At 36.1% G+C, this 16,296-nt stretch overlaps 1 protein-coding gene across 1 annotated transcript in view; it reads left to right on the forward strand.

The window, feature by feature from the left end:
- The window catches only part of SLC35D2 (solute carrier family 35 member D2), a 69,096-nt gene extending 54,753 nt beyond the window's left edge, over positions 1-14,343 (forward strand). The window contains exons 10-12 of the mRNA XM_001368639.4: positions 4,937-5,015; positions 11,104-11,186; positions 12,221-14,343. Of these exons, the coding sequence (XP_001368676.2) occupies positions 4,937-5,015; positions 11,104-11,186; positions 12,221-12,338 (280 nt within the window). The 3' untranslated portion in view covers positions 12,339-14,343. The remainder of the gene's footprint in view (positions 1-4,936; positions 5,016-11,103; positions 11,187-12,220) is intronic.
- Positions 14,344-16,296: the final 1,953 nt, after the last annotated feature.

A 16,296-nucleotide genomic window follows, 5' to 3' on the forward strand; every position in this document is an offset into this window, starting at 1 on the left:
AACAAGATCTGATCCTCTATTAACATCTTGGCCTGAGAATTGTAATGTAGATGTAAATGATGATCAAGTGTATGAAGAATTAAATGAAGCAAGAGAAGCAATCTTAGAAGTAATGAGTAGGGTCACCAAAAAGCCTAATGCATGGTCCAAATTTGAGTCTATAAAACAAAAGGTCTTAAAAGCACCTGTAGTATTCCTTGAGAGGATAACTGAGGCTGCAGAGACACTCCTGGATATGGATACTATGGAAGAAGGGACCATTGACCAAGGTTAGACAGTTAGTGCTGCTGGTACAGTTTCTTGTCTAAGGGGTGTTTCAGCTGCAGCTGTGTTAGTTCAGAAGTCATCAGATTTAGTTTTGGGATGTACATTTACTGTATATTGTTCACACCAAATAGAAGCACTAATGAGGAAATTTAGTACTCAAGCATATTCCGACCAATGAATATCTAAGTATGAAATGATACTTCTAGGTAGTGAAAACATCGAGTTGAGGAGGTGTAGTTTATTAAATCCAGCTACACTTCTTCCTGATTTTCCAAAGAATGGTGAACTATTACATGAATGTGTAGAGGTAGCAGATCTAGTGGATATGCCTAGGATGAATTTAAAAGACATGCCAATCAAAAATCCAGACTTGGTTTTATTTATTGATGGTTCTTCATATTTGTGTAATGGAACTTGATGAACAGGTGCTGCAGTTGTTACAGAATTTGAGACACTGTGGTATAGATCATTATCTAATAAGCTTAGTGCTCAATGTGCAGAGTTAGTCACCTTGAAGCAAGCATGTCTTCTGGCTGATGGTAAAAGTACAAATATATATACAAACTCTCGATATGCTTTTTCAGTTTGTCATGCTGCAGGACAGATCTGGAAACAATGAGGTTTTATTACTACGCCAAGAAAACCAATTACTCATGCAGAAATAATAACTGAGTTGTTTGGATGCTATCCAGAAACCTAAATAGCTAGTGGTGATCCATTGTAAAAATCATGCTTACGGCAGAGATTCAGTTTCTAAAAGCAATCATAGAGCTGATATCACTGAAATTTGCTGCCAGAAATGCTCCAGTGTGTTGAATCTGATGATCTAGTAAAAGCTTATGTAGACTCGGAAATTCAGAAATGGAAGGAGAAGTTTGGAGTAAGGAAAGAACATGGAATTATGGGTTGCAGATACTGGAAAACCGCTGTTACCAAAAGAATTGTATACTTATTTGTGTCAAGTCATCCACACAAAAGGTCATTTTGCTACTCAAGCTGTAATTGACACCATAAAGAAACAATGGGTAGCTCCTGGAATAAGTACTGTAGCAACTAAGATCTGTACAAGCTGTTCTGTTTGCCAAAAATTCAATCAAGGGGCATTCAGACAGAAAAGTTTAGGTGGTAGACCTTTAGCATATTGTCCATTTGAGAGTCTGTAAATTGATTACATCAATATGCCAAAAGTTGGAACATACAAGTTTTGCTTAGTAATTGTTGACATATTGACCAAATGGCCTGAAGCTTTTCCATAAAATATAAATACAGCTAGCTTTGTGGTGAAAGTGTTGATTAAGGAAATTATGCCTAGATTTGGAGTACCACTAACTATAGACTCTGATAAGGGATCTCATTTCACCCAAGACATCCTGAAAAGCGTCTATGAGAATCTAGGAATAGCAACCAAAAATCATGTTCCTTATCACCCATGAAGTTCAGGTCAGGTGAAGCATGTAAATAGGGAACTCAAGACTATGGTGGGGAAGATCTGTGCTGAAATTCATCTCAAATGGCAAATATTCTTCCCATAGCTTTGTTTTACCTATGTACATGACCAAGAGAAGATTTACATACATCATCCTATGAAATGCTCTTTGGACATGCTCCACTAGAAGCAAAAACTTGTAAGACAATCTGTACATCTCTCTTAGGAGGAGATTGTCAACTTGTTTCTTACTTGAGTGCTTTTCAACAAAGACTCAAAGAATTATGTGATACGGGAGTATTAATTCAGTATGGTCCACTGAATTATTCTCTCCATGATTTCAAACCAAGAGATATGGTCTATATTAAAAATTTTGCTAAGACATCAACAATGCAAGAGAGTTGACTAGGTCTTTACACCATTGGGTTAGTTACTCCATCTTCAGTAAAAGTTTTGGGTAGAGATCCATGGTATCATTGTTCACATATCAAATTAGCACATGGTATAAGTAATGAAAATGGACAGATCATAGAAGAAGAAAATGAAGAGATTATAGAAAGTTAGAATCATCAAGCAAATTGAGTCTGCAGTCAAAAAGACCAGTAAGGAGAGGACCATTCCTGCAGAAGAGGATAGAAGAGAACAATGCAGATGAAGAAAAGAATTCAGGAATTAATGGAAATTATTCAAAGACTGAAAACATAAATTTAAAGACTTTGAAAATTTGCAATGAAGAGGATCACAGGATTAATGGACTGATTAAAATTGTGGGGTAATGTATTATAACACAAAACAACATAATATTCACACAAATGAGCATAAATATATTTATTGCCATGGAATTGCAGAAGAAGAATTATTCAAGAAAGATGAGGTATGAAGAGAAGGAAAGTCTGAAGTAGTCCCATCTTCCAAAAATGTTTAATCATTTTTGCTTAATGTACTTTAAGACAACCTTATTTGTGTAGGCTCTCATCCCCTCCACCCTCAAACCTCACCTCTCATTTGTCACCCTCTTTCTCTTTTTTAGAGTTTTTAATTTCTTAATTCTTTCTTCTCTTATCTAGTTATGTAATTCTCTTATTTTTCTCAGTTCTTTGCTCACTCTTTTGTAGACTGTATGCAGTAGCTATGGTATTTGTGGTCATCTGTGGTCTAAACAGTTCAAATTGTCTCATATGCTGCCTTTCTTAAGTCTATAGGATGACAGTGTGTTACTGTTTTAATTATCTGGTGAGAGATTGTGAGTGATCTACAAAGACAGGCCTCTCTCTGAGTCACCAGCCTACTAGCCACCCTACTTCCTCTCCGACGTAAACATGAAATAATCTTTGTAAAGCCTGCAGTATGTTCATTGGCCACTAAATGATTCTCTGCCTATAAACATCTAGATTTTTTACCCCCATTACCATGAAATCTTTTGCTTCACGTGATGGCACTAGCCAAACTCAGAGTTATCTAGAGATAAAAGGCATTATTACCAAAAATATGATATCTCCTGGTCTAGAGCCCTCTACCCCACTTTCTTCCTTCTGACTATATCCTTTCCTACATTCATAAGATTCAGATATTCAACATAGTATGATGAAACAAGTTATTCAACATAGAGAACATGGAAGGAAAAAGTTAAATGCACTCACATGGAGCCATCTGCCTCCCTAAAACGACTTCCTACTTTCTCCACCCAGTTCTTCAGAGGTAACCAAGGAAATTAATGTACTAGACATGCCTGGGGATCATGGAAAGAGTGGGTTGTATCTGGGACCCTACCTCTAGATCAGGAACTATACCTGAAACCAGAGGAAAGAGTGAATAAGCGAAATAATCTTTCCCTCCTGTTCATTAGCCTAGTGGAAGTCACAGTAGGTGAGTGTGTAGCAACTTGGCATTGACTTAGATTACCTTTAAATTGCAGATCTCCTACTGCCCTTGTCACCTAACGAAAATCCAGCATTTTCAGACACCAAGAGTGGCTTCTTTTTCTTCTCTAACAAGTCAGAGAAACACAAGGACAGGGGAAAGAAGTGAAAGGCAGCCAAACTCAGATGCAAAGGTTTTAGATCATGTCCCATCCATCCTATTAGTTGGCTTCCTGCCTGTCCTTGTTTTTCTCTCTCACAGACAAAGAGTAAAGGTATAATCAGATCTGCACTGCCAGTCTCTCTACCTCTGTATCTTCACTGTCATCATCACTTCAGGCTCTGGGGAAAAATAATATTAATTATAATAGATAAAAGGGCAATGTGTGGGCATAGCTTGCACTGTGAAGTTTCACATCAATGTATAATATCTTTTTTTCTTGTTTTTGTTTTCTGGAAAGAGTGCTGGTTTTGAAATTAAAAGACCTGGGATGAAATCTTAGCCCAATGATTTCCTGCCTAAATATTTATTATGGGAAAAATTTACCTCTTCTAAGAATATCTGGAAGAACCTGGTTTTGTCCTTTTGGGGACATTACATTTTTTGAAACTTTCTATCCTAGATTTGTTTTCAAAAACATTTTTCTTGCTAGAAGGGCTGACTGCTTATTATTTTCCAGTGTGTCATGATGATATATGTTTCCCCTCTTTCTCAGTGTCTCAGCTCCAAACAAGTGTTCCCTACATTCCAAACAGGGGTTAATGAGGTCTGGGATCACAGCCCTATTACATCTGTTAGTCTGGAGTACAGGCTGATGTCAGTTTTATGCAGAATTATGGCCAGCTTGGATGGTGCCCTGAAGTCCAACGTTTTTTACAGATAATGAAAATGTAGCCAATTCTGCTTGTCTATAGTAATAGGGAACAAGACTGTTGTGGACAAAATAAATCCACCAAAAATATAAAGATTCTTTTTATTCATTACTTTTTTGTTTTACCCTTTCCGTATCTCCAGTAAACAAAAAGGAACCACTTTTGAAGTAATAAAATTACTTTCCCCCAATATCTGCTGCAAATGATTTTTAGGTTCATCTCCATCTCTCTTTTTTTAATCCCTTTCTTACTGTCAGCAGAGGAGCCAGTGGAAAATATGTTTAGAAAATAGGCAAAAGCTAAAAAAATTAAAGGATATGGACAATCCACAACAGGCTACTTATTCCAGAATAATTTAGAATTAACTTAGACTATTTTTAGAAATAGATCTTAAACATCTTATGACATGTGCTTTTTTCTCCAAAGTTTTGACAAGGAACTCAGTCATTGCCTAATATACTCATCATATATCATTGAGCATAAGGCATGAATTTATTTTTCCTTGCTCCAGATTTCTGTTGATGTATTCCACGGTGCTCTGCAGCTATTATAATTCTGCCCTGACAACTACAGTGGTGGGTGCTGTGAAGGTAAGTGGAGGTATTAAAGAAAAATCTTGGAATGAAGATTTAAATAGATTAGGCCATTTGGTGGCAACCCTAGGGATTTTGAGCTTGAGATTTGAAATTGTGAGCACTGTTTCTAGATAGTGTTGCAATGGGCTAAGGCAGTTTTGGATTTATTCATATGGGTTGGGTGATGGAGTCTTACTTCTTAAGCCACTGCCTTGGGTTGGTCCTCATTTAAGAAGGTTGAATGGGATGGGGAAGATAATTGCTAATGGGTGTTGATAAAAAAGGTGTTAAGGAATTTTCCTACAACCTCCAAACAAATATGAACAGATTCTTTAATCAGTTTGATAGGATTACAGGGATTTAACCATTGGAATAAATGTAACTTGCACCTCACAGGAATGAAACAGTCAAGTGCTGCCTGGAGGGGCTTATAATAAACAAACAAACAAAAATCCTTCTGAGATTACCCTCTGTGTGTGTGTGTGTGTGCATATACCTGCAGATGCTCTTGCTGTGGAGACTACAATGGCTAAAGGTTTCCTTTTTTTTTTTTTAATGTAGGCCCAAAAAGCATGGGTTGATGCTCTCATACTTTAACTTGATGTTTCCTGGCTGGTGTCATTTGCTTAATACTTCCCTTACTCATAATTTAAAAACATTTTTATTGACATCTTATTTTTACATCACAAATGTTTCCAGGTTATCCTCACTCTGTTAGAGCTCGCTTGTATCAGAGAAGAGCAATTAAGCAAAACTAACAATACAATGATCTCATTTGGAAGGGTATGCAACATTCCACACCTATCGCATACTCCATTCTCTCTAGTTTTAAGTTTTTAGAAAATATAACAGCATTCTATTTTCTCTCCCTTTTATCCTCCAAAATTAAAATAAATCCCTTTTTTACAAATATGCATAGTCATTCAAAACAAATCCCTACATTGGCTGTATTTTAAATATATCTCTATTTTGTATTTGTATATGTGTCTGGGTCTACACCTATATCTTTCTATATATGTCTCATTCTGCATCTTAAATTTGTCATTTCCTTGTCAGGAGAATAATATGTTTCATCGTTTATGCTCTGGAATCATGGATGGCCATTGTTTTGATCATATGTCTTACAGCTCTCAAAGTTGTTTGTCTTTATAGTGTTGTGTAAATTGTTCTCCTGATTCTGATTATTTACTTCTTCATCTGTTTATTAATTTACAATTATTCTTTTTAAAAATGTTAAAATATTCCATAATATTTATGTTATAGGACAAATTGTCATTCTGATTCCACTTATTTCTTTCTACATCAGCTCATCTAAGTCTTGGCATCATCTCCTTCCTTGATTCTTATAGCACAGTGGTACTTTATCACATTCATTTTTTTTTGGCCATTCCTTAATTGCTGAGTATTTCTTAGTTTCTAGTTTTTTTGTCACCACAAAAATTGCTGCTCTAAATATTTTTGTAGATATGAGACCTTTTCCTATATCTTTGGGTATAGCCCTAGCAAATGGTATATCTGGATCAAAGAGCATGTACTATTTAGTAACCTTTTTGTCTATAATTCCAAATTGCTTCCTAGAACCAGTACCCATTTCTAGGTCCATTAATAGTATACCAGTATTTCTGTTTTACCACAGCTCTTCCAACATTGGCCATTTTCCTTTTTCTGTGCCATTTTTGCCAATCTGATGCTTATGAGATAGAATCTCAAACTTACTCAAAAATTGAATTTCTCTAGTAGTGACATAGAGAATTTTTTCATATACAGAGAGATAACCTAGGTTTCTTTCCCTGAGAATTTCTTATTCATGTCCTTAGACTGTTTATTCTTTGAGGAATACTCTTATTTTTATAAATTTGAATCACTTCCTTATACATCTTAGAAATGAGGTATTTATAAAAGAAATTTGCTAAAAAGCTTTCCCCCAATTACTTGTTTCCATTTTAAATTAAGCTTTATTGGATTTATTTGTACATAATCAAAATTATCCATTTTATCCTCTATGATCTTCTTTCTTCTTTCTTTGATCATAAGCTTTTCTTCTAGCCATAAATCTAATACGTAATTTTATTTCATATTTCTTGAATTTGTTAATGATGTGACTTTTATGTAAATCACATATCCATTTGAACTTTATCTTGGTATAAAGTGTGAAGTATTAGTCTCCTGGTTCTGCCCACTTCACTCTGAGTCAGTTAGTACATGTCTTCCCAGGATCCTCAAACCATCTCCTTTCTCATTTCTTATGGCACAATAGTATTCCTTCACATAAATATATCATAACTTGTTTAGTCATTTTCCAATTTGCTGCCACAAAAGATCCAATAGCTATATGTATATAAACACATATGAATATATCATTGCCATTCCAGTACTTTAGCCAAAAACAAAACTTAAGTGGGTTCGCAACGAACTAAACATGACTGAAATGACTGAATAACAACAAAAACAAATATATGTGTATATGTATTCATATGAGTCTTTTCCCTTTTTCTTTGCTCACTTTGGGTTATAAATCTAGTAGTACCCCCTATCCTTTTATGTTACTGAGAAGACTGCAGCTATCATTTGTGAGATCCTTTAGATTTCTGTACCTCCACCTCAATAACATCTCAGCATTATCAACTAATTTTTCTCCTAGTTGACAATAAAATCCCTAGATGTTTTCTCCTTTATTTGCCAGGACCTAGTCCATTCTCTTGACTATCTTTTCCCTAATAAGTAAATTCCACAAGTGTAGCATGAATTACGGGTAGCATGAAAAATGTGTAAAAGACAACATTTGGATGCATCAGTCAAGTTCTGTCAGTGTCTCCTAGGAAGACTATAAGTATTTAGTACAATAACTCTATGAAGTTGCTTAGCTAAAAGTCTACACTTTGTGGAACTTGGATTCAAAATCAGATTAATCCAAAGTTCATCAAAGAAATCTAATAGGAATATGAGGTGGCTATAGAGTAATACCAGCTCAAGACACACACATGTGTGTGTATATATATATATATATTTACACACACACACATGTATATGTATAAATCACCCAGTCTGATGCTGCCTGAGGACTCCTAGGCTTTGCCAATAGCCCTAGGGATTACTATTCCCTTCAGACCAGGAGGCCTGGAATTTCCCTACAGTTGATGTACAGTCTGTATTCCCTCCCCTAATTAGTACCTGAACTCCTTGAGAGCAAGGAATGTCTAACCTTTTCTATTTGTACTTGGCACAATGTAAGTGCTTAAGTCTATTCATTCACTCAGATGCAAATATCCACCTGATACCACCATGAGAGCAGCATCTTTATTGTGCCTTTATAGCTTTCTAACTTACATGAAAGTTCAGTACCTTCTTCCTTAATACTTGGGGCAACATCTTTGTTGCATTGACATAAATTTGAAAAACAAACAAAACCATATAAAGGTTTTGGGAATTTGAAGGCTTGTATGCTTATTACATTTTGTTTCATAAATCTAAATAAGAGACATTCCCAATTTTTTTATTACCCAATTCTCTTATACAAGCCTATAGAACATTGCCAACCAGAAGTTCTACTAGCTACTTGTACCTAACATGCTCCAAACCAATCTCATTTCTTCCTTCCTTCCTTCCTTCCTTCCTTCCTTCCTTCCTTCCTTCCTTCCTTCCTTCCTTCCTTCCTTCCTTCCTTCCTTCCTTCCTTCCTTCCTTCCTTCCTTCCTTCCTTCCTTCCTTCCTTCCTTCCTTCCTTCCTTCCTTCCTTCCTTCCTTCCTTCCTTCCTTCCTTCCTTCCTTCCTTCCTTCCTTCCTCCTTCTTTTCTTATACCTGGTGATTCTATCTCCATGCCATCTTGTACATACCTTGCTTCTGTTCCCATTCCTATATTCTTAGTATAGACTGTTTTTATCTCCCATGTCGATTACTTGAATTAGGGCTTTCTGTTTTTTTTCTCTTTCCATTCTAATTTCTCTTACATGCTGCTACCATATTGGATCTTCTTTGTAGTCTTGGGTGTATTATACTTTGTTAAAAAATTCTCCATGCCTTCTTGTTGTTTCCTTAGTAGAATTCAAGTTTCTCTACCTTGAGGTCAGGCCTTTCCCCACCTTACCTTTCTCAATTCTTGCCTCTGAATTGTTTTCATCCCCACCTATAACTAGAATGTCCTCCTCTATTCTGTATTTGCATCTCGACTTCCTATTCATCATTTAAGGTCTAATTTAAAAAACTTTGAGAAGCCTTCCCTGGCCAATGATAACCTTTTCTTCCAGAGATACAGATTAATTTATTTTGTAACTCTAATGCATTTATCATGTAATAGTATATTTCATTGCTACCTATGTTTGGAGTTTTATTCACTCTTAGTCAATAAACTCTATTAGGACAAATCTAATTAATCCCTAAATTACCCCATTCTATTTCCTTTCAGGATTTTGACTCAAAATCTCTGGTTCAATGATTAAACAAATGCCTCTTTCTTAAACATAGCCAGCCCAAGAGATGTGACTTAGTATTTTCCATTGGTTTTTATATGGCATCATTTTCTATATATTTAGTGACTTATTATTCTTTTCAAATTGATTAAAGGCTTTGTTTTTTTTGTGACAAGGTCATAAGAAAAAATCTTAAATATCTAGTTAAAAATAACAAAAGTATTGATTGATAATTGGGGTAAGGGTGAAACCCTTCCTTGAAATGATATTGAATCATGTAATTGAGAAAAGGTTAAGCTTTCCAGTATAGAGAGAGAGAGAAAAAAAGAGTGGAGACCTTCCTTCTCAAAGTGGGGTTCAGGGGAGACAGCAGATGTAATGGAGAAAAGGTTTGGGATGGTAAAGGGAACAGGATCTAGGAAAGACAGCTGATGATTAGGGTTGGCTCAGAGAGAGGAGAGGGGATTTTGAAGATTTTCCCCCTTCTGCCTTCCCTCCTTAACTATGGCTGCCCTCCTAGATTTGCTCTTGTCCCTCTTGTCCCCTCTCCACTACTAGAGACTAAAAGATTGCTTCTTAGGAAGATGTCTCTCCCCTTGATCTATTCACTCACACTTGATTCACAGCTTAGGGAAAAGATAACTACTTTAATGTCAATTAAATTAGGATAATACAAAGGAATATCTGGCAGGGAAAGAATGGGAAAGGAAAGTGAAAAAAGGGGTTCCTGTCTCTGTCTAAAACCCTTTTTCCTCCCTCCTTGATTTTTGGGGAACTCAGGCTTTGGCAGCTTGAGCCCCCTGAGAGATAGGTTAACTGACTCTGGGTTTGGCCCCTTGGCCACAGTTCAGACCCAGGGCAACAGGAGCTGAGGTAAAATCTGACAGAGATTCAGAATGCTTTTTCTCAGGTTTCTCTTCAATGAGTCTTTTCAATTGTGAAATGTTAAGGGAAAGGATTTCCAGTCATAAGCAGGAAAAATTGGGTAACCCTCAAGAGAAAGTCTTATTCAACCTTCTCTCTTTGGCTTCTCCCAAACTGAGAGACCAACTGCTCTTCCAGCCAGAATCTTCTGCTCCTCAAGATTCTAATCTCCTGGGGCCCCTCTACCCATCGAGGTGATCAGATCCACACACTCTTCAGCCTGGCACTTTTTCTTTATGTGCCAGTCTCTGTCACAATCAATAGCATTAATCTTTTCATATCTCAAACAAAATGACTATTTTATAGCTATTATAATTCTGAGATTATTCAGTATGTTAGATAAGTAAGAAGAAAATAAATAAAGTAGATTTTTTTTCTTGTTAATATATCTCAGACCATTTATTTTCCCAAAGCAAATTCTTCCTCCCTTACAAATATTCACAAGGTTCTTTTTCTTATCTTTCATTTGTTCTCCTACTCTGTTATACCTATGCATATGGTGTATACCTCCAAGTAGAAGAAAAGTTCTTGAGGACAGGAATTATTTTTCATTTTGTCTTTTATTCTGAATGCCTGGTCTAGTGCCTTACATGCTAAAGATGTATTTGTTGAAAGTAATTAAAAGAGAAATAACAGGATAAAGGTAACCAAAGTATTTTCAATTTGGGGATTGACTAGAAATTAATGTTGCCTTTTCTTAAATTAATTATTTGCTAGCAAGTGGATGTTTCTATTATTAATGTACCTCTCTTGTCCTCTATCTTGCTTTCAGAATATATCCATTGCTTACATTGGTATGTTATTTGGTGGAGACTACATTTTCTCTGTGTTAAACTTTTTAGGATTAAATATTTGGTGAGTATAATTCTAAGTGGACTTATTTGCTAAAGAGGAGTAGAGTAAGATAAATAACTAGCAAGGATAAGTAGAAACATGACACTGCCTTCATAATTTGGACAGACCTTTGCTTTCTCCCAATTATCCTGCAATCATTTCCCTTAAATTAATTGAATACTCTGCCCCTCTGATCTTTTCTCTATAGTGTTCATCTGAAACTTCATTGTTGGGGTCTGGGTTTCCTTCTCCTATACTCTTTGCAAATAATGATATGGACAAATTATCTAACTTTTGTGCATGCCTCCCTTTTTAAAGTGGGTGATTGGGGTCTTGAATTTACCCCCTGCCAATAGGAGGGTGTATGATATAATGGATAGAACATTGAATTTAATATTAGAAGATCTGGAAACAAGAATCATGGCTACCACATACTGACCCTGTGGTTTTGGTTATGCCGCTGAGACAGGTGCTTTGTAGCTATAAAGCAAATAAATGTCCTATATAGAATGCTGTTGCAAAATAGAGTATAAGTTGAACTTGGAGCTACGAAAACTCGGATTGATATTCTACCTTTGACAAATCACTTCAACTCTCTGGACACTTGGCAGCTCTCTTAAAGTTATAAGATGGAGAGAAGGTTCTGACCCCTCCTCAATTGCAGGAGTATCCTCATCTGGGAGGACTCAATTCTAAATGAAATCCCAAATCCAAGCCCCCCCCCCCCCATGTTGCTTTTACTTAATTCTGGAAATTATTTTGCTCTTTTCAATCAGTGGTGTAATGAGCACAGACTATAAGCTTTGTTGTCCATTATACCTCTGCCCTAAAATAGCATTTCCCCCCAATAAAGGTAAAAATATACAGTGGGATTCTCAAAAGGATACTTGAGCAGAAAAAAACAACCAACCAACCAAACCGTAGAGATCTAGAAACCAAAATTTTAAGCTCTGGAAACACTGAATTGATTGCCTATATCAACACTTTCAGGATTTTGGTTGACTCTGATTACCATAGTCCAGCTACTTATTTATCTTTTTTCCCCTTCTTTTTAGTATGGGAGGAGGAGTGATGTATACATTTTTAACATTACAAGGCCCAGAACATCCTAAACAGCGAGTGACTGAAGAAATTATACCTTCTGATGCAAAGCTAGAATCTGGTGTTGACTGATGGATTGATAGGGAAAGCAGTGGATAGAAACTCACACAAGTGAGAAATAAACCTTTATGTGTTGAACACATAACAGAATGTCTACTGAATGAAAAAAGAACTACCTCACCTACCCATCGTGTGAAAAACTATATGAAAGACTTTATTCAAAATAATGAACATAAGACAAGTTGTTTTGGTATCAAAAATGTTATTTCCAAAAGAAAACTTACAGGTTTCTGGATATGATGTGTTTTCTTGCCTAAAAGGTTTTCTCCATTCAAAAATTTTTGATCTTTCATAAAGCCATCTTCTTCATTGCTATCACTGCCTGTTTTTGCAGTGTGGCTTGTATTTCACCCAAAAGCATACAAAAAAAAAAACCCAAGACTGCTATGATAGCAAAAGTTTTGTCATAAACAACTTACCTTTATGTCAAAGATCTATGAGAAGGTGCTCATGAGAAGAAATCTATTCAAACAGAAATATTTTCAACAAATAATCTAAAAATTAGCAAATTAATTACCAGTTAGAGACCAATACATTTTGTTTTCATTTTGTGTGTATGTGTGAGCCTATCTGGCAGAAGGTGTTCTTTTTATTTTCTTTAAAACAGAATGAAAAGAAATATTTTAATGTTGTATATCATGATTCTATTTCAGAGAAACAGAGGGGGATGTAGCCTAAGAGCCATGTACAGTGAAGATTATTCTGTGTGTATTGTCCTACTGTTCCTCATTTTCCAAAGTCTTAAAAAGAATTAGAAAATGGCTCAGTGGAAAAACATACTCAAGTCCTGAATTGCCAGCTTTAATAGTTTATTATCTCTCTGCTCATCTCCAAGTTCCTATTAGAGGGTTTAAAAATTAGATTATCTCACTTTTTTACCAAATATATACATCTTTTTGGATTTCCCTGAATGTTATAAATACTCAAAGAGCAGCCTATTGGAAGATTTACCAATTAGGAAACTTAAGTTTTTGACTAGCTGTGTGATCTTGGGAAAAACTCTTAAGTGAGTTAAGTTCTTAAGAACTTAAGAACTTAAGTTCTCTGGGCCTCAGTTTCAGAGACAGAAAGAAGAGAAGGAAGGAAGAAGAGAGGAAATAAGTTCAAGTAGATCAGTGGTTCTTGTCCTGGGTTCCAGGAACTTCTTTGGTTTTAATACTTTGAAAATTAGATTCAATAAAATGATTTTCTTAAGTAATCCTATATATTTTATGCACTTAAAAATATTGCTCTGAGAAGTGGTCTGGAGACTTCACTAGACTGCCAGTCATGCCCAAGAAGCAAAATAAATTAAGAAACCTTGAACAAGGTGGTCTTTTAGGTGTCCCAATAAAACCAACATTCTGAGACTTATAAAATATATATCTTATAAAATATTTTAAATTAAGTTTCTCAAGATATTCAGGATGGTTTTTTGCCTTCCAAAGCTCTTTGAATATAAGAACTTTATAAATTTAAATTCCTTGTCTATTTCATTGATTCCATCAGCCATTTTGTTTTTGTTTTTCATTTTCCCAGTGGTCTTTTATTTGGCAGCCTCCTCAGGACGAGGGTTTTTTTAAAACTTCTATATATTGGCCAGCAGAGGTCACTCCAAGAGCATCATAGTTATCTCCAGCTTAGCCAGGACTCCTTGGTACCACTGACTTGCCCAGGTGGTGGAGGCAAAGTACCAAGTTTCAGAGTATCTCAGCAGAGTGATGTATGACTTTTGAAGTTCTAGTATGTTTTATGAACGAAAGATGGATCATGACTGTGTGTATGTATGTGCGTGCACGCTCTACTCACTTTTGAAAGAGCGTGGGAAGACTATTGCAGAGGAATCAGAGGAGGAGGAGAATCAGAGTTTGGAGAAGAAAGCACTTGAGGTTCAGTTTGATTAAATATAACCAAATACATGATATTTTTTTGAGCCACTACTACTTGATTTGATAATGAGTTTTAGCTCATTTGACATTTGGCATATATTTTCTGATTGCTATTATACCTCTGCCAATAAAAAATGATAGTTTGTTAACTTCTTGGACTTCTTTTTTCCTTTTATTTTCTGTTTCCGCGTATCCAAGCCTATTTGCCCATGCATCCCGAGTCTTGAGAATTTAGCTTAGAGCAATAGATCATTGGAGCAGTTGCAGTTAAGTCCATCAACAAGAATGTATTAAGCCTTTATTATGTATACAGACACTATGCTAAGTGCTAGGAATATGAAGAAATCAATGTGGCCCAACAGTATAGAATAGGAATCCTTTTCTGTCTCTTTCAAAAAGAGGAAATGTGCAGTCATTTCAGATAAAGTCAAACAAAGTATCATAGGAAATGTTGGGCTACTGTGTGCAGTGACATCCTGTTCCTCTTCCTGCCCATCATCCATTTTTATATAATTAAAATCAGGTTAAGGCTTTCTTTGATGATCAATTTAAAGAGGAATGGAAGCCTATAATGCTATAATATGCAACCTAGCAAGGGGCAATAATACCTTCCCAAGACATTGAGGGACTTCATTTTGATCGTTTAACACCCTCATCCTCATCTTAGCAATAATTAGTATTTATATAATGCTTCAAGGCTTGCAAAGAATATTATAATATTCTATAGTTCCTGGCTTGGCACTCAGGTTATCTAGCTATTCCCTGCATCTCATCCTGATTGATACCTACCTTCTCTGATCACACATTTTCTACATTATTCAGTTTCTTCCAATTATGTTGTTATTGATAATATCTGGGAGGTAGGTATAAAAATGTGATTATTTTAATTTTGTACATTCATTTCAATTAAACATTTATTAATAACCATCACAGGGGCAGTGGGTGGCTTAGTGGGTAGAGTGCTGGTCCTGAAGTTAGGGAAGACATCTTCCTGAATTCAAATCTAGTCTCAGACACTTGTTAGATGTGTGACCCTGGTCAAATCATTCAACTCTATTTGCCTCAGTCAGAGAAGGAAATGGAAAACCATTTTAGTATCTTTGCCAAATGAGGTCACAAAAAGTTGGACACAGCTGAAAATGACAGCAACAAATCATCATCCCAGGAGGTAGCATATAGATAACATTTTCAGGTTTGCAAAGCACTTTGTTTATGTTATCTCATTTGATCCTCCCAGTAAACTTGTGAGGTAGGTGCCATTATTATCCCCATTTTACATATGGGAACATGGATTGTCTTAATGCAATTTTGAGGGGCAGAGAATTCAGATTTACTCTGTTGGGTTGTGTTGGCTATTTTTGAGGTGACAGTCTAAATCAGAAGGCTAAAAATGTGAAATACTATCTCTGTCACTTGCTACCTTTGTGTGATTTGGGGCAAGTCATATAAACGTTGAGCCCCTCTAGGTCTCCTCTGTCAAATGAGAGGAGATAGATAATCTCTAAGGCTTCTTCCAGATCTAGGATTCCAGTTTAACTGCATTTAGAACTGTATCGAGTCATTGAGTAAATCTGCAATGCCCATGCTAGATTCAGAATTTTCAAGGTCACTTAAAAGCAGTTCTAGAATCCATGAGTTGGAAGACTCTTGAGAAGTAATCTAGTTTCTTTGCTTATATGTAAATCCTATCCACCGCATTTGTATCATACTTTATGGGTAGTTAGGCAGCACAGTGGAAAAAAGTGTGGAGTCTATAGTAAGAAATTCATTTTCCTGAGTTCAAACCTGACCTTAGTCACTTGCTAGCTATGTGACCTTGGACAAATTGCTTAACCCTGTTTGGCTCAGTTTCCTCTTCTATAAAATGAACTGGAGAAGGACATGGCCATCCACTCTAGTATTGGTGCCAAGAAAACTCCAAATGGGGACATACCTTTGGTGTCCCTTGGCACTCAACTCTCACTTGTGTCTCTCAGGAGGTGGAACATACACACAGTGGCTCCACCCCAGTAAACTCTCTCTGTAGAGGGGCTAAACCAGGGTGGGGGTAATTGATGGGCCACAAACCTGTCAGTGAATTAGATGGAGTATTTACCTCAATC

This window comes from Monodelphis domestica, chromosome 7, assembly GCF_027887165.1.
Source record: "Monodelphis domestica isolate mMonDom1 chromosome 7, mMonDom1.pri, whole genome shotgun sequence".
NCBI classification, from domain to species: domain Eukaryota; kingdom Metazoa; phylum Chordata; class Mammalia; order Didelphimorphia; family Didelphidae; genus Monodelphis; species Monodelphis domestica.